The sequence below is a fragment of the Brachyhypopomus gauderio genome, chromosome 4, assembly GCF_052324685.1.
Source record: "Brachyhypopomus gauderio isolate BG-103 chromosome 4, BGAUD_0.2, whole genome shotgun sequence".
NCBI classification, from domain to species: Eukaryota; Metazoa; Chordata; class Actinopteri; order Gymnotiformes; family Hypopomidae; genus Brachyhypopomus; species Brachyhypopomus gauderio.
This window is the reverse complement of record NC_135214.1, coordinates 12,593,892-12,619,577: the sequence shown is the minus strand read 5'-3', so window position 1 is coordinate 12,619,577 and position 25,686 is coordinate 12,593,892. Positions and strand designations below refer to the sequence as shown.

The 25,686-nt window shown below is 41.6% G+C and overlaps 1 protein-coding gene across 15 annotated transcripts in view; it reads right to left on the bottom strand.

Annotated features, from left to right (window-relative positions):
• Positions 1-496: 496 nt before the first annotated feature.
• Positions 497-25,686, bottom strand: part of gulp1a (GULP PTB domain containing engulfment adaptor 1a) — a 350,639-nt gene continuing 325,449 nt past the window's right edge. For 4 of the 15 annotated variants that reach the window (XM_077002298.1, XM_077002294.1, XM_077002293.1 and 1 more), the window contains 11 exons: positions 17,629-17,701; positions 10,310-10,371; positions 8,028-8,099; positions 6,451-6,549; positions 6,007-6,144; positions 5,732-5,884; positions 5,477-5,563; positions 5,144-5,368; positions 4,250-4,379; positions 2,663-2,757; positions 497-1,306 (listed from right to left, as the gene is read on the bottom strand). In XM_077002298.1, the coding sequence (XP_076858413.1) occupies positions 1,235-1,306; positions 2,663-2,757; positions 4,250-4,379; positions 5,144-5,368; positions 5,477-5,563; positions 5,732-5,884; positions 6,007-6,144; positions 6,451-6,549; positions 8,028-8,099; positions 10,310-10,371; positions 17,629-17,656 (1,161 nt within the window). In that variant the 5' untranslated portion in view covers positions 17,657-17,701 and the 3' untranslated portion in view covers positions 497-1,234. Of the gene's footprint in view, positions 1,307-1,807; positions 2,405-2,662; positions 2,758-4,249; positions 4,380-5,143; positions 5,369-5,476; positions 5,564-5,731; positions 5,885-6,006; positions 6,145-6,450; positions 6,550-8,027; positions 8,100-10,309; positions 10,372-17,628; positions 17,702-18,921; positions 18,947-23,074; positions 23,233-25,686 lie in introns of those variants that run through there. The other 11 variants (XM_077002303.1, XM_077002301.1, XM_077002305.1 and 8 more) reach the window with 10 other exon arrangements.

Genomic DNA, 25,686 nt, shown 5'->3' with positions numbered 1-25,686 from the left:
ACTGAGCCGCATTTTGGAGAACACGTTTACCATCAACAGAAGATGACACTGAAGACTTATCCTGCTATGAAATCAATGTCAGAGTCCACAGAACTCAGAAAATCATACGGTTTCCTTATATAATGAAATTACTTCACATAAGTCATCATCAATACAATACATTTAGACATTTAAAATGTGACAATTTCTTAATATTTCACAAGCATAAACTCAGGAAAATGTGTACATATATATATACCATTTATTTACACACACACACACACACACACACACACACACACACACACACACACACACACACACACACACACACACACACACACACACACTTTGTTCAAATGTTTTTTTCTTTTACCATGCCATGTCTTAATAAATCACTCAAGCTATGTTATACCTGGCAAAATGTGCTTTCTCATAAATTGCATGCAGATAATGTGACACCAAGAACCAAGGTCCTCATTTTTCACATTTAAAATAGACACATGACAAAACCAACTGGAGCTTCCACAGCACTGGCTTTAATGTCTACAACAACAAAGGCTAAAATATTGCATACGAAGTAAATAACATGGACAAAGGTTTTCCAAAGTGCTTCCTGGTGCAAGAATATACTAAAATATATAGTACCAAAGTAAAATGCAATACAAGTACACGTTGTTATGCAAATAATCTAGATAAAAACCATTAAAAATATTCATGTCCAGTTAAGAAAATACTACAATGAGTCCATTACAATAAACATGATACATATTATCTCATTAAAAGAAAAGTGAGTTTGAGATTCCAGTATTATATGGTAATGCATTTACTATTTTTACAGGTAAAATTAACTTTGTTATGTTGCATGCCATCTTAGAATGGACGTTTGTCTGCTGTAATGATGGAATAAATTGTATATAGATGTTTGTATGAACAACACAAGTTTAGTAAAGGAATACGGTGAGTTTTGATACTGGTTATGAACCCTTCACCACAGGGTATACCAATACTATCTACATCCCTCAGTGCCTGTACACAGAAAGCATCCTCAAAACTACATGACTGCATTACAGTTCTTACAAAAATAGTGATCTTGCATTCTGATTGTAATATACTTTTTCTTTTTGTAAACCAAATTCAAATGCAAATACATATAAATCTCAGGACAAGGACATTGACATCTTGACTGTAGAACCAAGTTTGGCACTTAATACAAATCAGTTAACAGTTAAGTAACAAAAATTTCTTCTTGGCATCAGCAGTGACCATCTAGAGGATCAAGGGCAAAAACAGCGCCCTCTACTGTTAGTCCCATTTTGAACCCCTCCTGAAAAAGACATGGGGAGAAAAATGAGTTTGACAACTTTGACCTTAATAGAGCAACAGTGAAAACACACACAAAACAAATACAAAAGTCAAAAGTAAACATACAAAACAAATGAAGAAGAATAATAAAAAAAAACTGAATTTGGACATTTATATATCAGGACAGCCTGACAGAAAGGCAGAATTTGGTAAACAATTAAATTAGGCTTGCAGCATTTCAGATTTAAACAGCCTTGAAGTGGTAAAACAATATTTCTGAAAGAAAGAAAAAAAATAAAATAAAATATTCATATTTATGACAGATTTCATGCAAGTGATTCTGGGGTAAAAGCTTTCAATTAATCAAGTCTGTGAACTGATGCTTGAGATTTCACAAAAAAAATAATAATAATAATAATAAAAAAATCACTGGACTCGAGCTTTATGAACAGGCTGCAAACAGAACTTGAAAAGGTTCTGTTAATGTCTATTACAGTTGGACACCAAATGAAAAGACACAAACCATCTCTGCCGCTGTATGCAACCGCATGCAAGAAGAAGGAAATGCAGTTGGTTAGTGGAGAGAAGCTTGTACAAAGTGTGAGATTCAATAACACATTGTGCTTTAATATTGGAAGACTTTTGCCTTGACCAAGCAGCAATTTATGTCTTTCTTAAATAATCAGAACACACTGAATAGTCAAGCTTCTAAAATGTGTAAACGTACACAGCATGATTTACTAGTTTCCTAAAAACCTGTTTTGCTCAGTGATATAGCAATACATTGGGTGTATATGCCAAGAACATTGTATGTCTCAAAGGACATCTCAGCTGGTGTGAATGTCTCATCTTGACTTATGAACCTTACAATTCTAAACCCTTAAAGTTTAAACATTTAAATGTTTCAAGTAGCAGTTGAAGCGAAAGAAAATCAAGAGATCTATGGTGTTTTTTGTGTGTGGTCATTGCCGCACGTGCACTCTGCCCTTGGACACGGTGGTGTTCAGTCTAAGCTTACTCAGCAATGCTAAAGTTGTCAAGAGTCTCTTAGAACATCTGCTCAGGCAAAGATCAGAACCACGTTCATGTATCACAGCAGGTCACACCAGGACACCTGCAGCTGGGACAACACAGTCACATTAATTATGGTGAGAGAGGGGCAAGGTCTCACACCGTCCCGCCATTCCCACAGACCTGCTGTGGTGCGCTCGGCTCCTACAGCCTTTTCCTGTGATTGATAAGAGTGTAAATGAAAGAGCAGAGTGTGGAGTGGCAGTGTGTGGCGGGCTGCACCGTCAGCACCGTCAGCACCGTCAGCACCGTCAGCACCGTCAGCCGTCCACCTACATCAGTCCATTTGCTAATTCACACACGTCACCTGCATCTCGTCCAGCCGGGACTGGATGTCGGGAGGGAAGTCGGCTGCGCCGCAGATGAACGGGTCGAACGGCTCGGCGCCAAACACGTCTTTCCCTGTCGGACCACAGAGGGAACAGCACCAATGCACTGAAGATAAGGGCAACCGCACACTGATCGTTCATTTTGTATGGAAAAGAAAATAATGTGAAGTAAAGTGAAATTAATTAAAATGTGAAATGAACTAAAAATAAGTCTTTATGAATTAAAAGAAATGTACTGTATACACAACAAGAAATATGAACAGAAGAAAAATGAAATGAAAATGAAAAAAGAAAGCAAAATAATGAAATATAAAGACAAAAATAACCTATAATGGATTTTAAGTCATGGAAATAGAGCCGACGCTATTTTAAACACGAGCTTTAAATTCATACGGATATTAAAGCAAATGTAATGGGGAATAATCAGTACTACATTATGAGTGGAATACATTGCTGAGACTTAAAAAATCTTTTAGATTTCTGGCTGCGGTTTCAATCACTAAGTAATGAAGCACATTCAAAAAGAGGCGTTTCCAACCATTATCATGAATATTGATAGAGGTCTAACTATGCAAAACCCATTATAATTGACGACTTTGTGAGCCTGACCCTCACTTTAATGGGTGCAGGGTTCTCTCAGGAAATATGACCAAAAACAGCAGGATAAGGAGAGAGTCTTTGTCTAAAAACAATAATAGCTTAGCCATGCAATTCCACTGTATTTCATTATACTTGGCAGTTTGAGTGTTATCTCAGCCACCCCTGCACCATAAACAGCATTAACACCATCTTCACAGTTACGGTATTTCACTGTGATTCTTCTCCACAGTGACTTACTTATTTATGCGAATTACCATACGTGTGTGCGCTCCTGGGGACTGAACTCATGACCTAATGTTGCTAGTACCTCCAGGAGAACAGTCTTCTACACATGCCTCATGCATAAAAGTACTTTCAGAGGTGGTACAAAGTGAAATCCACCCTTTCATTAAACAGCGTTGTTTGTCTAACAAGGTCAAGGTCACTTGATATGGTCAACGAGGGAACATCTAACATGGTCAAGGTCATTTAGTTATGTGATGAACGAGGAGGCATCATCCTGTCATCTGCAGCTTACACAGTTTTATTGCAAAGTGATGTAAACTGATGATATTGTAAGGGTAGTTGAGAGGATCAGGACAATTAAATACTAATTAAAAAGGGCTGCATCATAATATACAACGCAGGGCATGTTGTGTTCTATTTAAATGTTATAAATTTTTTGTGCCTTTTTGTGATTTTTACAAATTTTTTGAATTCCCTTTGATATGTACACTACTTTGTATATGTGAGTTCAGTGATTGACTATACTTGCCTAACTCTGTGTGTGTGTGTGTGTGTGTGTGTGGTGTGTGCGTGTACACTACTGCTGTTTTAAGTCCTCAAACTGTCTTCATAACATTAAGAGTTGAAATGTACTTCATGTTAAGGGGAAAGATGGTTTGTGGGTTAAGTGGTTTGCGGGTGGTGTGGTGGTTTGCGGGTGGTGTGGTAGGGAGATAAGGCCTGCAGAGGTAGGAGCTCACTGATCTCCGCAGGTCTCACTGGGGCTGGAGGAGGTGAAGCACTGCTGGCTGGGAGAGGAACCAGAGGAGCCACCGGGGAGAAGGGAACCATGTCGAAGATGTCAGTGGGACCCTTGGAGCTGCCTCCTCCCTGCAGACATGAAAGATCAGTGATGCACATCACGGCTACAGTGACAGTCCAGGCGTTTCTTTTGGTTCACTACATTACAGTGGCGTATGGGCGTGTGCCACAGTGTTTACTGTTCTGGCTCTGTTCTTTGGATTTAGTGTGATGGTGTTTGTAGGAGTCTCAGACTTTGACTGCACATAGTCTCAGATTCACATCTGCTTCTAGACACATTAGATCTACGCATATGAAAAAACTATAAAATCATTTATTAATCATTTATCAAAAACAAACACAAAACTTTACTCAGTTGATGATTATTCAAAAATACTGCTGTTGCATTAAATGTACTGAGAAGAGATAAATACTAACAACTGGAATGTTTGTATAGTTCCTGTTTGTATGCCATTATATTTCATTTTTAAATTGTGGTGACATTTAATTTAAATAATGACATATGTATTGTTTTAATCCACAGCACTTATGGCATTTCTTAATGAATAACACCTGTTATTGCCTAATTTGTTCCTTTGTTATTAGCAGTGTGCCAAAGGCTTTTATTTTGAAGGAGTTCTGGTCCAGTTGCTTGCCTGTCAAAGCAGCAGTGTAGGCCCAAATTCTCCTGAGGGCCACAAAACTATGACAATGACAAATTCACCAGTCCTCTGTTGTGTCCTCTGAGCCCACAAAACATCACAATGTACAGAATTTGACACATTCCACATATAATAATCAAACCAGAAAAAAGGGGAAAGCAAAGTTATGGAGAAAGAGAAAGACAGTTTTACATGAGGCTGAGGGGTGTCATCTCCATCAATGGGCTTTGATAGAGCTGGTTTGGTGGGCGGGGGAGTCAGGACTCCAGTGGACAAAGTAGAATCAGGAGAGCTCATTGGTGTTAGTGTAACAGAAGAGATTTCTAGACAGGAGAAGGATGTCAGGTTGTGACACCAGAAGAGAGAGGACGGTCTCTGCAGCATATACGCCTCGTTAGTAGAGTTAATGTGAAGCAGCTGGGGACAGGAAGAAGAAACAGACAGACACAACGTTAAAGGTCCGAGCTTGGGAAAACTCGGGCTGCTTGGTGGCGCTGCAAGACGGACACGCCCTGCGGCTCTTACTGGTGGCACTTGAGCAATCAGCATCTGCTCCTCCATCACTCGCAGCTGTTTCTTCAACTCTGAATTCTCTGTTTCAAGTTCTTGAATCTGCGAAGACAAGAGAGGAGTGGATTTTATCTGAAGTCCTTGGCTGAGAGGGTTTTAAATAAAGCGATCTTCAGGCAGAGTAAGGAGTTGGCACTGAAATTCATAGCACTGCTGTTTCACTGTGAACACAGCTGAATAAATGCAAAACCTTCGACACCACAAGCGCACCTCAGTGACGCTTCGCTGAACGGGCCTGGTTCTTACTCTTTTCTGCAGACTTCCTATCTGTTTGCGAGTCTCCACGTCTTTGCCGCCGGACTCCAAAAACTTTTTGTATGCCAGGTCAAACGCTTGGCCAATAGTCAAAGTAATCTCCTCTGCCTAAAACACACGGGGAAGAGAGGTTTCAAATGTGCCTTCTTATCACGTGATAAACGGCTGAGCGATGATGCACACTCATCTACTGAGCCCTTGCTATCTTTATGATGGGTGTTCGGTCTTACACATTTTTCACTGTCAAACACGTAGCAGAGATGTTTGTTGGATTCCGAGTCTTTGCAGATAAACGTGAATATCCTTTTGTCTGTTTTATCATCCGCACAAAAAGATATCCGATGCAACTGGCAATTGTGTTGCACATCCTGAGCAGAGAAAGAAGAGAAAGTGATCAGTGATGTATGTCTTCTCTCTCAAAGGACCTCCAGGTAAATACTTTAACTAGAAATTGATCATACTATGGCATACTATAATCACATGGTTAATCGCACTATATAATCATCATTTACCAACAAGAAATTATCAACATGGGACATTATTCTACTGACAACTGATATGCATTGCATCTGTTTATATGTGTACAGTATATGCCAGACTTTTACACAATACTACATTCTTATATATCTCATATATCATTCTTATAAGCATCTGACGTGAAGATATGCTCAGACCTTTGACTTAGGATCCAATATCTTCACCCCATAAATTGAGATTTGTAATTCCACTTTTGGAATCTTCTGTCCCTCTGACTTCTTGATGTGTCTTTGAAACTACAGAAAGAGAAAATGAAACTTAAAAGGTCCAAAGTGTGTTTTTAATCCAGCAGTAGATTCAGTCATTTTGATTCCCTATACCTGCATACATATGACCACACTCACAGATAAACTTTTATGAGTAATTTGTACTCATTGTGTATATGGACAGTAAAGTGCAGAAAACGTTTTTTTAATTATCTGAATTTCTGCATGAATGCATGATACGATCAGTCATATAATAAATAGTTCATATACAACAAACATTCTATATTATCCATAACTTATATAACGTATAACTTAATAACAAATTATTTAAACCAACTTTAGTCAAGGTTTTGCGAAACCGTGTATTTTGTACTCTTAAATGCCCAACTTAACTGGAACAGGGAGAATGCACAGAAAGAGTTATGAGGTATTTGGAATACTCTGAAGGTCTTGATTGAATTGACATCATTCATTACATTTAAATGGCGGATTTAAATGAGATTAGGACCAATTTGGGCCATTTGAGCCACCATGTTGTTGATTTTCTTACATTTTGGTTTGAAGTTTTCATTCGCAGACACCCCAACATTCTGCACAACATGGAGTTTGTGGTTCCCTTAACAATCACAGGCTGACCAAGTACTGCCGTCCCTCCACACGTCCCCGTCCCTCCACACGTCCCCGTCCCTCCACACGTCCCCGTCCCTCCCCACATCACTGTCAAAGGCTTTGTCAAACAGCTCGGATCTCGTGTCTGCACACACTATCCAAACATGTTCTTTGTTCTTTGGCAAGTGTGAGAGATACATCAGTGGTTTCCCAGAGGTACTCACACAAGAACTCGGCTTTTGTTCTTTTTTATTGTAGACTCACGATCACAGAGACCACAGGTAATACATGAAGTGCACATCCTCAGAATTCAGCCTAGGAGTCTTTTGCTTGTAGGAGGATTTGGGTTTTGCACAGATCTTTGCGAGTTGCTTAATCCTCAGGTGCTGGCTTTCTCCTCTCTGCCTGCTTCAGGACTGAGACCCAAATCTTTCTGTTTTATTTACCTTTCTTGTCTTAAGAGACCCTACGATGGGGCCATACTGCATTTATTGTTCTGTACCATACGGTGCAGATTATAACTTAACTGTTACAATTGTAAAAAGAAAAAAAAAACATTTTCTTTAATTGCAGAGGCAGGTATATCTTGATGTTCTATATACATTTTGCATGAAGATTAATTTAATGGTTTGCACCATTGCTGCAAAACGTCTGATAAATCTGATTATTTGGGTCTGTGTAGTGCTGCATTCTGCTTCAAATCAGGTACACAATAAACTACCACAAAACGAAAATGCCCACAACATTCATCTGCAAATATTGCATGTAATTTTCCAGGACTGTTTAGGGCGGTGTAAAGGGGCTGTGAACAGGTGCTTCTGCTGCCCCTGTGGTTTGCTACAAAGGATGACTGCACCTGACTGCCTTAGCAAGGAGGTTCAAATCAAACACTAACTGACCTTGAGCTTCCGGACGGCATCTCTCACAACCTCCGTTCCCTTGGGCTGATCGACCTCTGTGTTTCCTAGAAACTGAGGTCACACACACACACACACACACACACACACACACACACACACACACACACACACACACACACACACACACACACAAACAACAACAACAACAACAACAAAAGTGATCTGAGACAATCTTCACTGGATAAATCATGTACTGCACTATTGTGCTCACTTGCCTGTAGATTCGACAATTTCATAATAATTTTCATAATAATTCAGTACAAATTTATAATTTAGTAATTTAAACAGTGGAGAGCCATCACGCATCCTATTGTGCAGCCAATTGTGACTTTACAAACCACGCGAAAGTGTTGGAGAGTGCAGCGCTGCAACTAGCATCTAACAGATGGACATTTAGCTGGTCCATGTGGACATGCATCTGTGCAGGCAAACAGTGTGAGGCAAAATAAAGGCAACCCGTTTCCCTAAAGCCCTTTCCCAGAGCAGGCTGCTATTAGCAGGAATTACCCCACATGGGAGTTACACTGATAATGAATCTCACACAGTGTGTGTTGTTCCTGTACACCTGCGGCCTGTGTTCATCTCAGCCCACATGCTGTCTTCAACAGTCCTCCTTCGTAAGGGAAAATAAACATTACAGGGTTCTACAATCTTGGGCCAGAAGTTGCAGTTTAGTGCAGTGGCCACTGTGTGCCGCTGTTGTGCTCTTGAGATCAGCATTAACCAGGAAAGCGTTTAACCAAGTTGCTCCAGAGATGTTGCATCATGGTAACTCACTCGAAGCCAACATTATAGCACCCCCAAAGACATGGGCTTCATAAAACTGCTCAGTTCCCCATGCATAAAATCACAATAATCAGAAAATAATCATGTAAGAAGATGAAAGTAATGAACTTATGATTACATTTAATTATCACCCACTCAGGCAGAAGGGCTGATTTTAATGACCTACTGTGAAGGTTAGCCTACTCTGAAGAAACAATAGACATTAACGCCTCTCACTGCAGCCCATAGCAAGCAAGCCTTGTTCAAACGAGCCTGGAACCAGGGAGCACTGATGATGGATGATGGCCCTGCTCAAGGTCAAGTTGACCGTGGTGACTACCACCAATACGGCAGTGAACAACGTGCTGCTGTGGGCGGGACTTACTGCACCCTGCCGGAATGTGAGAAGGGGTCTTATCTGCAGAAGCCCCACCCCCATAATGTTATTCATCAAACATTCTCTCCACCAGAACATTTCGTCTCTTCCAAACCTCCATCTCATTTCCCAGGCTGTCAGTCTATCCCAGCCTGGCCCTCCAGCAAGGTGATGAGGGAGAGGTTTCAGCAGTGCAGACTGTCCGAGAACATCTTCCCTGTTTGGGCTACAGCGAGTCAGGGCAGACAGGAATTGGAGAAGTTCTCCACCCATGACGGCAGGCTACTCTTTCGTGTAATGGAGCAGAAAACTGAACTGACAGTCTGTATGAAAGAGCTTGTGAGCAACAGCAAGGGGAAGAGGCACAAACAAATCCATCGTTTGGTTTAAAAAAAAAAAAAAAGAAAAAAAAAAAAGAAGAAGAAGCTTGTATCTTGCTGTGAAAATCTGAGTGCATCGATCCATTCATTCAGTCTGCCTGACCAGATGCTACTTGTGCTGTTATTTGATTGTTTTGTCAGATACTGAGCAGATAAGAGTCTGGAGGTTCAACAGGCAGCCCTGCCAGGCCACCACAGCCATGACGCCAGCAGCTCACGAGACCAAACTTCACTTCTTACAGTAGTACTGACATCCTTTAAAAGACCAACACTATATAAAATATCAAAAATGTTCATAGTCTATAGAAAAACATCAGACAGCAGCAGAAGTTTTACACAGAGGTTATTGTGGAATGACAGCACCATATGCTTCAATACAAATATCATCTAACATATAATAATAATATAATCACACACAAATCCAGGATTTTTACACAGAGGATACAGACTGCAACAGAAGTTTCTTCTAGCAAGTGAGCGACACAAACACAATTCAGAAGCTCTGGGTCTTATTTTGCTGACACTATTAACCTTAGATGGCCTGATACCAGTATGCATACTCTTAAGACATAGTACAAACAGTTCTGCACTTAAATACAGTTCATATAAACAGCCGTTTTGTTGCACAGCCCTTTGCATCATTTTAATTAAGTGAAATGTATGAAAACATTACTGTTAAAGTTAATAAAATACATCTTTGTTTTAAAAAATGCTGTCATAATATTCCACATAATACACACCTTGGCATTGTATGCTATAAAGTGCTTGGCCAGGGCCTCTGGTGTATGCATCCAGGATTTATCTGTAAAGAGACGAAACACAATTAACTGGGGAAGCTGGGAGCAGCGCGCACTGCAAATTAAGAAGGATTTGAACTGAGCATCCGATCATTCTACAACACAAGGTCAGGAAGACGGATCACTGCGGTTTTTTTTTTTAAGTTAATGAAACCAAATGATTACATCGATAATATATGAAGGTATTACTGTAGTCACTGACAGTTTGACATTGAATAAAATAAATGCATTTCAAATGTCTGGAAAACTTTTGCTGAACTCTGCAATAGCAATTGCAGTGATAACTGAATATAGTCCAGTGATTTCCCTTCTCTATGACACATTAATTCATATGTTTATTTCATTCACAAGTTTTTCTCATCAAACCAAAGAAATAAACTTGTGCCTCATTACACAGGGAGAGGGGGGTGGGGTACTCAAAACAACGGCCAAAGTCAACATGTTTGCATGAAAAGCCTTGAAATGGGACAGCAGATGTCAGTGAATGTTTTTGAAGTGAGAATGAAAGTTAAGGACAGTCACACACTTCACCCAGCCAGACGCCACACCAGAGACTCCTGGGAAGAGCCATCAGGGCACTGATGTCATTCATGACTCTGTCTGTGATACTGAAAATGGATTACCATGCAGTGCTTTACTCAAAACACATTACAGCAGATGTACAATTTGCCCAGAAATATGTGGACACCTACACCTGAGCTTGTTCCAAATCTCACTGCAAAACCATGGAGTTGTTTTCTCTTCTGTTGCCACCACATTTCTGGGACTTTAGAGTGGCTTTGTGTAAATGTTGCTTTTTTAGGCAAAGGAACGTTTGTGGGCTCAGGCACTGATGTGTGAGAAGGCCTGGCTTACAATTCACATTCCAGGGCTTCCCCAAAGGTGTTCGGTCCGGTTGAGGTCTCCGTCAAAAGCACTGGGGTTTCCCCACGCCAACCTCATTACCCCGCGTCTTTATAGACTGTGCTTTGTGCACATGGTGACAGAAAACCGGGCCTTCCCCAAATTGATACCACAAAGCTGGAAGTGTATAATTGTCTAAAATGTCTTTGTAAGTACCCATACAGTACCCTTCCCTGGTTCTAAAACAGAAAAACAGCCCTCAGATAATTATCCCTCCTCCACCAAACCTTACTGCTGACAAAACAAATTCCAGTAAGTAGCATTCCTCCTGGTATCCACCTGGATACGGCCATCAGACTGCCAGAGAGAAGAACATGAGATTTCTTACTCTAGAGAACAACCACTGCTACAGACCTACGCTGGTGTACTGTTTCACACCACTTCTGCTGAAGCTGCTCACTGTGCATTAGTGACAATCTTTTATGCAGCTAAATGGGTTTGGCCATGGAAACCCATGTCATGAAACTCCCAGGTCTTGATGTGTGTTGCTTTAAGAGGCAGTACAGGACTCTGAAGTGGGTGATGTAAAGGCTGTTGATCCTTTGTTACAGTCTGTGGGTTTCAGGACTATGCGGGCATGTTTTGTTGGTTTGCGTGGTTTACTGCTTTGAGACTGAGCTGCTGTTGCTTCCATCTCTCAATAACAGCACTTACAGTTGACCGGTAATAAATTTCACAAAAGAGGAGCAGCACCACATTTAAAGTCACTGAGCTCTTCAGTACAGCACATTCTCGGGCCGACTCCAGAGGGAGGATGGCCGTAAGCTGGATTTTACACACATTAGCACTGGATGTGGCTGACAGTCCTGACCTCTAATTAAGAGGAATTTACAGATACCTTTGGCTATACAGTGTATTAGCACAATGATCTACATTTCATGAGATGATTATTCAGAACAATAGCGCCTGCTAATAGAGACTCTTCATGGAGAAAGTTTTTACACAACATAACCACCTAAACACATTCTGTTTTCAAGAAAAATCCATTTATCACTTCTGTAAATCCTTCACCTTCTTTTGCTGTTGCGAGGCACATTGTGGACTGGGAACCGGGGGGGGGGGGGGGGGGGGGGGGGGGGGGGTGTTGAAGGGGTCAAGCTCCTGCCCCCATGTCTCCATGACAGCTCATAACCATGATCTAAAGAAGGCTGGCTGGCCCAGTGACATGACGGCGGCAGACAGGACTGCCCTGACAAGAAGCTCCACACTGATGGGTTGCTTGAGGTGGGCTCTAGTGGACCTGCAGCACGGTGCTGTCAGAAAAGGATGAGCAGGAGACACATCAAACCCACAATTGGCCAATGCCGCCCAGGGTGCAAGAAAAATTGCTCAGTAAATAAAGAAATACCCTCTGTGAAGACAAATCAAAAGCGGACATAAAACTTTATTTTAATTTAAATTGATTTTCTTGGGAAAGATAAAGCTAAAGTAAGCACAGTAAGCAATGTGCCGTTTATATGGAACTTACACTGCTTGAGATTACACAGAGGTCTTCATGGGCCAAAATAATAAAAAAATAAAAAACCCTCTGCCAGTATTTAAAGCAAGCTTTGATCAATTTTATTTAAATGGAGTGTTCATCGATTAATTGAAATTCTTTATGAAACATTACTCTGCTGTGTACTGAAAGACGGGATTAATTTTCAAAGACAGATAACGTCATGAAATTAGATTAGATATGAATGCTATTGGCTGACTGCAATGAACAGAGTGGGCAGATACAGCTGTAGCTGACAGCAGGACTGCATGCATGTATTACATTTACAATGTCTTGGCCTTAATTTCTTGTCCATGGCTTTGTAAATCTGTTATTGTATTTTAAATGTTTCATGCTGCTGTCTTGGCCAGGACACTCTTGGAAAAGAGGTTTTAAATCTCAATGAGTTTTTTTCCTGGTTAAATAAAGGTAAATGAAATAAAATAAAATAAAAATAAATTAGACACATATTCAAATTTCACAATCACTGCCTGCTAAACACGCAACATGGTATCACATGGAACTAGACCTCAGCTACTTTGCACATGGAACACAACTTTGGCTCGGGATTCATAGGTCAAAGGAAGAACACACATCTTCCTGGAACGTTCTCCCTGGTCTGAGTGCTTGTGCATGCCCAGGGTACTGATCCCACACTCGGAGACTTGGAGATTAACAGATGCACGGTCACCGCAGTTGAAAGTCTAGCTTGCTGCACTCAGACTGCGGAGAAGAGAACTAAGAGGGTTAAAAAGAAGAAAAGGGAAAAACCCCATGAAAGCCATACACTCCAGGAAGTGCAAATGCCACTGGCTACAGTCACCCAACAGCAAAGTGTTGCTATGACATTTAAGTTTTGGTCTTTGCAGAGCTGTTGCCATGCTTACGCAAGCTGAGAGAGGTGACACAAACAAATGATCTTTACAGGTCTTTTCAAAATGCAGTTTGAAATCTTTCTTTTGTGGTTGAAACCAACTCCATAAAGAGATGATGGGTAATTAAAATGGATGTCAGAGCACTGGATTTTAAGATCACCTGAGCTCATTTCTGCATTAATCAGCATAATCACTGATTTACTGACATTTCACTGATTCACTGAGTCATTATAAAGATATTATTAAATCCTTTTTTGGAAGCTTTGTTGAAGCCAAACACTAGAAATGTTGGTGCCATAGCAATAGGAAGCAGATCACTGGAGAAACTGAAGAGTGTGCAGAATCGCTCTCCTCCTTTTCCAGATTAGTGCTTCCATACATTCTCTGCAGCTCTGAACAACAGAGGCATTGTGCCAGGATTATGATAAACTTGAGAATGATTCACTGCCATGCTGGTGGTGAACAGGTCCCGATAGTGATCGCTGCTGGGCACTGCACTTCCCCTCAGAGAGATATCAGAAAAGGAATTTTAAAATCCATTAAATGCATCACAAATGGTGCCATGCCAATACATATCTGAGACCCTTGCTGTTATACGCACATACATTACATCTTAAGACATCACTGAACAGGAATAACAAGTACATTAGCAGTTTGTGGGTGTGAGGCAGTGGCGGTTATGCCAGACTGGGCCAGTGGTGGCTATGTTAGAGGGGCTGTGTGTTTGCAAGAGTGAGAAACTCACTGCTCATTTAAGAGGGTGCTGGGGGGGGGGACGGACACCTGGTTCAAGGAGCCTAAAGGTGAACATGTATAGTATTATATAGTACATTATAGTATATAGGGTCAGTGGGTCAGTATATAGGGTCAGCGCATAGTGCAAAGAGGTTGCCAACTTTCTGCAGACACTCAAACTACAGACATTCAAACTTCATGTGGCCTTCAGATTAGCTCAATAACAGTGCGCAGAAAGCTTCATGAAATGGGTTTCCATTGTCGAGCAGCTGCATCCAAGCCATACATCACCAAGTGCATTGCAAAGAGTCAGATGCTGTGGTGTAAAGCACGGTACCATTGGACTCTAGAGCAGTGGAGGCGCATTCTCTGGAGGGACGAATCGCACTTCTCCATCTGGCAATCTGATGGATTAGTCTGGGTTTGGCGGCTGCCAGGAGAACGGTACTTGTCTGACTGCATTGTGCCAAGTGTAAAGTTTGGTGGAGGGGGGATTATGGTGTGGGGTTGTTTTTCAAGGAGCTGGGCTTGGCCCCTTAGTTCTAGTGAAAAGAACTCTGAATGCTTCAGCATACCAAGACATTTTGGACAATTCCATGCTCCCAACTTTGGGGGAACAGTTTGGAGCTGGCCTATTCCTCTTCCAACATGACTGTGCACTAGTGCACAAAACAAGGTCCATAAAGACATGGATGGCAGAGTGTGGTGTAGATGAACTTGACTGCCCTGCACAGTCCTGACTTTAACCCGATAGAACACCATTGGGATGAATTAGAGTGGAGACTGAGAGCCAGGCCTTGTCATCCAACATCAGTATGTGACCTCACAAATGCGCTTCTGGAAGAATGGTCAAAACACACTCCTACACCTTGTGGACAGCCTGAAGCACAAAAAGTGAGGCAAGTCCTGAGAAACCTTCTGAACGGAATGAACAAGATCCTGGCTAACAACACCTACTCTCAACCAGTAATCAAATACCCCACTGGTGGTATAAGCTGGCCTAAGGAGATAGAAGCCCCATGTGATGAAGTGGCCCCAAGTGAGGAGATGCATAGTGAGTTCCTCAAACAGCCAAAACCCACAGTGGATGAGAATGAGGAGGAGCAGGAACCAAGATGGGAGGATGAACCCCTGCATGTTATGAACCACCAGCAAATGACGTGAGAAATCCCCCCGATGGCTGGTAAAGGCTGGATTGAGAGACAGCACAGAGGTATTAAATCATGGCAGCACAGAAACAAGCTCTGAACACAAGATCAATAGCGGTTGGGATCTACCACAGCAGGCAGGACCCCAGATGACCCCGAGACCCTGAGTGCAGCACAACAGTGGGATGCAAAATGGTAGCTGGTAGAATGTACATGGAACTCCATAACCAACTGGGAGGCACAGTATACAGAAACATCTGTGCCCACTGGAAGTTCTAAGGCCGAAGTGGGACCTTATAAACAGCATAAGAGGGCTATAGTGATAGATGTAGCTACAGGAGCTATGACCCCCAAACTAGGAGAAGGGATCCAGCAGATCCCAGTATCAGCATCTCCCAGGTCTCTAGTAGTGGAACCAAGCTTTAAGGTACGACTGGCTAGTGTCATAACAACAATAAATAATAACAATAATGTGGTTTAATCATACACCATCTGTAAATATCAGAGATTATTAATATGGCAATTGTGATGAGTATTTGAAAACAGCATATTGGCAATAATTGGACCACTCTGCCCGCTAAAATACTCTTACATAAACACAGAAAACACAAACATATTATCGAACACAGTAATTACTAACATCCAAGCATGATTAGACATTTCCATGTTGGCTGTATACTAGCTGTTATTATTCTCTAAAATCACAGGCAGTGCAGCTATTTAATGTTGTGTCAGGTAATTGGATGCACAGTTATTCTACGCTATTTTTTGGAAACATTGGGGCCAATTATTCCTTTGTACCCACACATGCAGTTTCTCTCTGCAGGAGCTGCAATCTATCAGATAAACAACAACTAAACCTACTCAGCCCCTCAGTATGACTACACATCCACATTTCCACACAAATAATTTATTTAAATTAAATGAGGCCTGATGACAAAAAAACAGCACTCAGAACTTTACCTTTAGAAGAAATGAACTCTTGATGAAAGCATTATGAATCATTTTCAGTCAAGGGACATTCTTTTGGTTATAGCAACTTTGCATAAGAGACCACGTCTAAAAACAAATCAATCAGAAGCAGAAGTATATCGCAAATGTCGGCCTCTCTGAGCAGGGTGACGCATGGGACGGCAGGAACGCAGATGTTTACAGCACATCAGTGCACAGCAATTCTCCTGGTCCTGGTGGGGCCCAAAAAACCATCACTGGAGAGTGCAGAGGCAGTTCTCCAAACTGCCATAGTCATTTACCTATGTGGGGTTTTATTATGAAAGGAACATTGCATTTGCAGTCTCGCTCCAATTCATTCTGTGAGCAACTTTTCGTTGCTGTCATTTTCAATACATAATGTACAAAACACACCGACTCAGCCTATGCACTCAGATTTCGTCTTTTGCTCTTATCACCAAAATCCTCTGTGGTGTCATAACGATAAACAATATGTAAAAAATCCATGACATCATTAATGGTAAAGCAAAGTAAATCGCGTTTTTAATTCATAGTCTTAAAAACAGCTGATGTTGATGGTCTGGCCGTGTAGGAACTCTACAAAAATGGTTGGTTGGTAAAATTAAACATGTATTAGGAAATAATTTGCAATGAGGGCTCTGAGATTTCGACTGCCTACAGGTCTCCAGAGGGTTTTATCTGGCACTGGTTCCTGTGAATGTACTAAAGTGAGTGCAATGATGTTCTTCAATCAGGATTATGGTAGATATGTACTGCAATGGGAATGGGAAATTCATTCTGATTCATGGGAATTGGGATTTTATCACAAGGTGGACAGGTTTATAGGTTGTTTTTTTTTTTTTTTTTAGGAAACAAAACTGAAAACCAGAGGTGTGTTGTGTATTAGGAGGGGAAACGTCCACTTTCTGGGGAATTTGTTCTCTCGACAGAGCAAAGGAAAGTGTTTCTTCATACACAAATATTAGCCGTTCAGTAGCAACCTGCCACAGCCCGAGAGTGAGAGACTGTAATTGAGTGTGTGTGTGTGTGTGTGTGTGCATGCACCAAGACAAATTTTTCTTCTGTGGGTTTCAGCATCTTCTGATCTGTCTGTGACATTCAGAGCTGCAGGAACAGAGTGAGCAGAACAGGAGTGGATGCGCACACACACACCTTTCTTCCTGATAAATGCCCGACTCATGCTGAAAAGTGCCTGCACTCAGATACCAGGATGTGCCACCCTAACCTGCAGGAAAGAGAAGAGAGGATACACTGAGAAGTTTGAAAGCGTCAGCAAGAGAAATAAGCACAACTGTTATCACAACTTAAGTAAGAGCTGGCATCTGAAGCTTCATGCCTCTAAGAACTTGTTCTATATATACAAATAAATTGTTCTATATATTTATATGTCAATGGCAATAAATTATAGTTTTTTTTGTTTTTAGTATATTAGGAGACCGGTGACTAAATGTGTGTCAATCGCTTTCTGTTTCAGACGGGCCTATTTCCTTCACACAAAGGCAAACCAAGATGCAAAATTACAGTTTTATAAATATACACATGGGTTCAATTATATTCTCTGTGGCTAAATGCTGCATACACAATGATGTCTTTCATTCTGAGGTTATTGATTCACTTCATAGAAATCTTTCCTGAATGTTTTTGAGGGTTCAGATGGAGTTCAGTCATTTTCCTTTGTCTTCACCATACAAGAAGTCAAAGCCTGATTAACAAGGAAAGCCTTGTTTTGACAGATTAAATTTGCATTAAATATCCTCCTCAGATTGTGGAACCCAGAGGCAATGTGCAAATTAAACTTTAATTAAAAACCTTAATTTAATCCCACAACACATTACTTACTATACCCCAGCTCTCTGCTCACAAGAAAAAAGCAATTCATTTAAGAGGTATTTACACTGACCCTGCAAACAGTATTTATTAGTGTGATTGCTTTCTAGACATACAGTACTGTACAAAAGGTTTTGAAGCGTTGTCAGTTAACAAAATGCAAAGTGAATGAACAAAAGAGTAATATAAATAAAATCAATATATGGGGTGATCACACATTGCCTTCCAAACAGCATAAAGTCCATGATTTTGTAGTATTACAATCAGGTGTATGATTACCTAATTATACCAAACAGGTGATAATGATCATTTTTATAGGTAGGCTGAAATACAGTCATGAACTGAAATAAAGGTGATGTGGAAGAGAGTATCAGGTCACATGTCATACACCATGACAAGACAGAGCACAGCAACAAGACACAAGGAAGATATCCTGCAACAGCAAGGTGTGTCAGCCAACGGGAGTTTCTGGATGTGCTGTACAAGCTCTTATGAAGGACAAAGAAATGGGCAAGGTTGAGGACTGCAGACATGGTGAGGACCGCAGACACACCGAGGACCAAAGACGCAGTAGTTGGCCAAGGAAACAGTACAGCATGAAAGACCCATCACACTTACTTCCCTTCGAAATCAGAGGATGTCCATCAGCTTAGAGCTGGCAGAAGCTGGTACACCCATTCACGGTTCAGAAAAGTCTTCATGGAAGAATTGTGGCCAAAAACCAAACCTGCCTTATCTGGTACAATGAGAGAGACGTGTGATTAACTTTCAATTTATTCTGCAGTAGGACAACAAGCTCAAACATTCAGAAAATGTTATTACGAACTACTGTATCTTCAGTGTAAAGAACAAAGAGTCCTGGCAGTAATGATATGGCCCCACAGAGCCCTGATCTCCACATCAACTCTGTCTGGAATTACATGAAGAGACAGAAGGATCTGAGACAACGCCCACCGATCTGTGGTGAGTTCTCCAAGACGTTTGGAACAACCTCCCTCCCCTTTCCTTCAAAAACCGCACAATAAGAATTTAGGTATTTAATTTTATTGTAAGAAAATATCTCTGGCATTTATTTTTAAGGGTGGTCAAACCAAACTACTAACACTTGAATTACTGATATGATTCTTCCTGGACACCATTTCCCCTCAAGCTGCCTAAAGCTTTTGCACTAGACGTTCTGATCCTGATATAGTACCATGCAAAAGGTTTAGGCAGGTGTGAAATAATGTCTAGATATCCTGTGCACGCGTGTGTGTGTGTGTGTGTGTGTGTGTGTGCGTGTGTATCAGGACATCTAGGCACACAGTACTCCAAAGATCATTCCATGTAACTGCAAAGCATTATTCCCAAGAGATATTCAAAGTTTGCAAAGAAAAATGACATTTTGGACCGCGGTCCTTCATCAGCTTCATACTGGTAAATGTTGATGATGAATCATTACATGAATTCATACGTTAATAGAGAGTTTATCTTTTCTTTCTGTTTGAAATAGAGAAACAGACTCATGGAGAACCTGCTCTTACTACTCTGCAGATATGGATCAGCTTACTTTATACAGCGTTAGTACTAAACATGTTAAACACAATATCTTTCCTGAATGAATCAATAACGTCAACATAATAATTGAATATGACTTAACAAATATGTTCAACTTGAATGAACATATAACCCAATTCCAAATTTGGTTAATTAACATTCAGTCAATACCAAGTCCGATAAATGAAAAATCCATTATCCCCAAAATAGCACCAAATCAAATATATTTGTATAGCGCTTTTCACAACACGTCACAAAGCGCTTTACAGGATTTACAAAGTTAACAATACTATGGGTCCAAATCCCTAATGAGCAAGCCAAAGGCGACAGTGGCAAGGAAAAACTCCCTATGATGGTGGGGATTAGAAAGAAACCTTGGGAGAACCAAGACTCAAAAGGGAACCCATCCTCCATTGGGCGGCCCGTTAACACACAAATTACAAAAAAAAAAAAAAAAAAAACAAAAAACAAATTATACAGACGAATACACAAGTCACAAACAAATCACACAATCAGGCTAAGTATAAGGTAACTAGAATGAAAGTTCTGGGTGTTGATATACCACAGTGCTCACACACAACCAAGGAGACACCACCCAAGGAGACAAGGGTGTTCAAGTTAGCTGAAGACCAATGGCATATCAAAGTAGAATGGAGACAATGTGCATGTGCTGAACCCAGCTGACTGTAGCCCCGACTGTGATGCATGTTCATGTAATTAGCACACCACCACATAAAAGGCTCACTACACAAACAGGTCTATGGTTGACATTCCACCACAGAGGACCAGTAAATTACAATATATATTACACACACACACACACACACACACACACACACACACACACACACACACACACACACACACACACACACACACACACACGAAATGCAAAGACTGATGGAATGGTAAGTAATCACCATGGTCATTTGGAGTGCATAAAATCAGATGAGGAAATATAAATGCTACAGGTATACAGAACAGCAGTTATTAGCAGAACATTGTGACCTCCCCGTCCCGCACTCCCCGTCCTGTCTATTATAACAGTTCCATCTTGACATATAATAAGAGAGAATTTGTGTATCATGTAGTACCTGGCACAAAAAAAGCAGTCAATTATTGGTCTATACTTGGGCAAAAGACTGCGAGACTTGAAAGAACTCTTCAAAAAAAAAATTAATAGTATAAAAAGTTAAATATGTAGGTTATATCATAAATACGATATAAAAATATACTCTTAAATCCATATTAAAACAGTCCTTCTTTAATGTGGCATAACAAAACATACTGAATGTTTAGTAAAAAAAATGAAGACATTTTGAATTGAGCGTACAGTTAAAATGATGCATTTGACTGCATGTCAAACAGAGTGACCACCTGCACCCTGATGTGATGACACAGCTGACCAGGTGTGTCACTCATCTGCATCACCGTGGAAACCCAGCATCTGGGAAGGAAGCCATACACAGAGGACCTGGGCAGAACTTTTGGTGCTGCCGAGGGAACGCAGTGCAGGGAAAACTTATCAGCACCCGCCAAACACATCAGACCACAACAAAATGTACCATGACCACGAGACCTCTAGTGCGTCTTGTTTATGGCCAATTGAGCTGTCAAAAAGAGAGTAATGCCAAGGCAGGGAGACAAGGACAGCATCCATCTTTGAATGAACAGGTGTGTTTATGATGCAAGACCCATGTGAAGTGTCGCAATAACACCGTGAAGATGCCCAGAAAAGAACCGATCGACTGCACCAATCATTCCAGGTGCATAATTCTGAAGGGCAGAAAGGCCAAAGGCCTGCATTTTTACCTGAAAGGTAAAGTCTGGTGAAGTCTTCCTGGGAGATTTCCATTCACAAATAGCTCGGCTGTCCCATTCACAAACTGATTCAGCTGTGTGTATTGAACGTCTCTGGAGAGGGAGGCAGCGTAATGAGAGGAGCAGTGTCCACTAGACCCCAATTTTACTGTCAGGAAACATCAGGTTTACACCTGGGTCCCACGCTTCTGCCCTGCTGCCAGTCACTTGGACTGACAGCAGCCATGCTGGAGTGTATCGTATCTCTTCCTGGCTAGATGAAGCTCACGGAGAAGAGCGTTAAGACTTCCTCTGGGGTCCCGCAACACCTACAGCCTGCGCCCAATATTTACTGTGCTCTGATTCAGGGACAAGTTACACAGCCGTCCGGATTAGCATCAGCTGCTGCTCTGTGTGCTGCACATATCAAACGGTTCAAAAATCACACAGTCCATCACAAAGAGACACTGAACCAGACTTATGGGAAGCCAATTAAATGAAGACCATCAGATCATCACCAGCAACCGTGACAAAAACTGCAACCGATAAATGAACAGCTTCACAAAGCGCATGCAGCCACTCAGGTAAATGGCTCAGGTGTGTCCTGAGGTTAACAGACCCTAAAGCTTTCACAGCTCTCTTAATATGGCTGAAAGCCTCAACAGCTCTTTAATAATGAGGCATTCACACGGGTTTTGTTATCAAAGTCCACATCATGCTCTACAGCTGCATACAAGAAGCTTGTTACCTCCAAGAATGTATCAAACTAAAGTGTATGAACTTAATGGGGAGCAAACAATATTCTGATGTTTTCAAAAGAGGTACGAAGTAAATTAATTTACTAATCTGATCCATACATAATGTGGATATATAGATATAATGCCAGCATTAAAAATAATAATAATAAAAACATTTTTTTAAGAAAGAAATGCACAAAAGAACAAAACAGTAAACCTACATACACTCACACTTGTGTGCACGGTAAACATACACTGACAGTTGCACACACAGTAAACATACCCAGACAGTTGCGCACACAGTAAACATACACAGACACTTGTGCACACAGTAAACATACACAGACACTCGCACATACAGTAACCATACACCGACATTCGCACACACAATAAACATACACAGACACTCGCACACGCAGTAAACATACACCGACACTCGCACACGCAGTAAACATACACAGACACTCGCACACGCAGTAAACACACCGACACTCACACAGAAAACATATATACGGCGACACTCGCGCACACAGCCGTTCTCTGGACTGTCTGTAGTAAACATCAGAGTGATCTGCTTGAGTGCAGCCCCCTACATTCCTCACATGGAGCAGTGGTGAATTCACATCAGCATTAGTCATCATCCTGCTGTCTTAGCTCTCACGTAGTTCACAAAAACACAAAAAGTCCAGCTCTCTTACCCAACAAACACAGGAGATGAGTCCAAAACACCAGGACGTACCTTCAGTCGAGCTGAGCCAAATCAGAAAAGTGCTTTCTCAGGAGCCCACATAAACGAGAGAGGGAGAGAGTGAGAGGGGTTGAGGAGAGTTATGCACTCAGACAGACAGAGAGAGAGAGGGGAAGAGAGAGAGAGAGAGAGAGAGAGGTGGGGATAGTGGGGAGGAAGTTCCAACAGGGCCTAACAGTTTACAGCTGTTGTCCAGATGGGGATGAGTACAGCAGTGCTGTTAGAAGGGGAGATGGGTTTATGAACATGAGACACACAGAGCACACAGATGGGTTAAAGGCTTTAATGGTCTTTGGGGTTTACTTCTCTGATGTTAGTTTAAGGAAACTCAGAATGAAGTGTAGAAGGGGGGAAATATAGCAAGATAAAACTTTTACCAGTACAGAGCCAGAGGAACTCTCCATATACCAACACTGCTCTGGAGAAACTCTCCATATACCAACACTGCTCTGAAGAAACTCTCCATATACCAACACTGCTCTGGAGAAACTCTCCATATACCAACACTGCTCTGGAGAAACTCTCCATATACCAACATTGCTCTGGAGAAACTCTCCATATACCAACATTGCTCTGAAGAAACTCTCCATATACCAACATTGCTCTGGAGAAACTCTCCATATACCAACACTGCTCTGGAGAAACTCTCCATATACCAACACTGCTCTGGAGAAACTCTCCATATACCAACATTGCTCTGGAGAAACTCTCCATATACCAACACTGCTCAGGAGAAACTCTCCATATACCAACACTGCTCTGAAGAAACTCTCCATATACCAACATTGCTCTGGAGAAACTCTCCATATACCAACATTGCTCTGAAGAAACTCTCCATATACCAACATTGCTCTGGAGAAACTCTCCATATACCAACATAGCACTAAATATTTGCATCTTTTATTGTTGCTGATAAAGCTGTGTGATTTGGCTGGGAAACGCAACTATGACCTATGAATCTTCACACAGCGATAAACGCAGTGACAGATGAGTGTCAGCCCACTGATCCACAGGCTCACTGCAGTGCTGCGCTCTTATTTTACTGAGCACTTCTGAACTCTCACGATTCTGGTGGAACTCAACGGGAGATGAAGAATGCGGTCACAGAGAAAAAGGTGATGGTGGTGGTGGTGGTGGTGGTGTGTGTGTGGTGGGGGAGTGGATTCCTCAGAAACTTGGAATAAAACACACTTTCCAGTGAAGGGGGAATTAAGAGTTTTGATTTACTTAAACACAGAATGGTTGATCAGTGGATTCAGGCAGTGAACCATGCTGTAACCTGTTCCTTTCTCCACACATTAAAACATGTTGCTAATCAACGCAGAGTGAGCAACAAACAGCCCCCCATTTCCAGACCTGCATTTACAGACCAAGTCCCAGCTCCACCCTCTGTCCACACACAGCCCAAGTGGTCTGGGCGGAGTTGTGTTGGTCTTGGCTGTGTGGTGACGGTGGGTTCAGTGCGTTCTGGTTGCTGTGTTTCTTTAAGGCTCTTTGCTAAGATGTGTTGTTTTGCTCTCTGTCATCTCACCCCCTCAGTTTTGTGTGAACAGCTGTGGAAATGTAGGAAAGAAAAGAGTGACAGGGGACCAGAGTGAGGGGGGAGGGGGGAGTTTAAAGCTCTGCCAAGTAGTTTTCCATTTCTCAAAGTGCTGTACCACAAAACTCTGCTGTACCACAAAACACGACCGTAACATTCCACACACCTGGTCAGAATTAGCAAAGAATCGCCTATTACGATTTTAGCTGAGAAATACCCAACAGCGCTCCGAGGAGGCTCCAAGCCGCTCTGCAGAGACACGGCTCATCATGAGGCTGGTAGGCATGCCCGAGTGAGACGACCATAGCTTACACCACTGGAGCTATGCGCAGGTAAGTGGACATCCTGGCGGCTGATTGGAGGATAGAGTCCTCCAAAAACATTCTAATTACATATTCATGAGAGAAGGCAGACCAGTGGAATCTGAATGTGTGATATGCTCAAAGTACAATAGACAGCCTTCCTCTCACTTCTCTCATGACGCTGATTAAAGGAAGTTCAACACAACATTATTTATCAATTCGAGCAAGTGCAATTGATGCAATTGATATAAAGCTGTTTGCAGCCAAATTCTTAACCTCAAAGGTTTTTTTTTGTAGCCTAGGCAGAATCAGAGTTTATGAACAAACACCACTACTTCACTCTAAAAGCAGGAGGGGTCTTGAGACACGCAGTCTGCTAATGGCAATGACTTCCAATGAACAGCAGAGGAACCCAATAGGTCAAGCTCTGACATTTCCTGCTGGTACAATGAGTGAAGCAATCCAATTAAAAACAGACAAAAGGTTAAACGGACAACGTTTTTTTTTTTAAATAATGAGGAGATTAAGAGGAGTCCACCTCCGCCTGACAACTGGAAATGCCAGAGTCTATCACTTTGATCAGAGCGTCCACAGTGAGTGATATTGTTCAGCATGGTGGTGGTGGTGGTGGAGGAGGTGGGGGTTTTGCAGAGAGAGGAACCCAAGAGTGGGAAGACGGAGGGGCGGGGTGAGGAGAAGACTGCAAAGAAAAACACAACA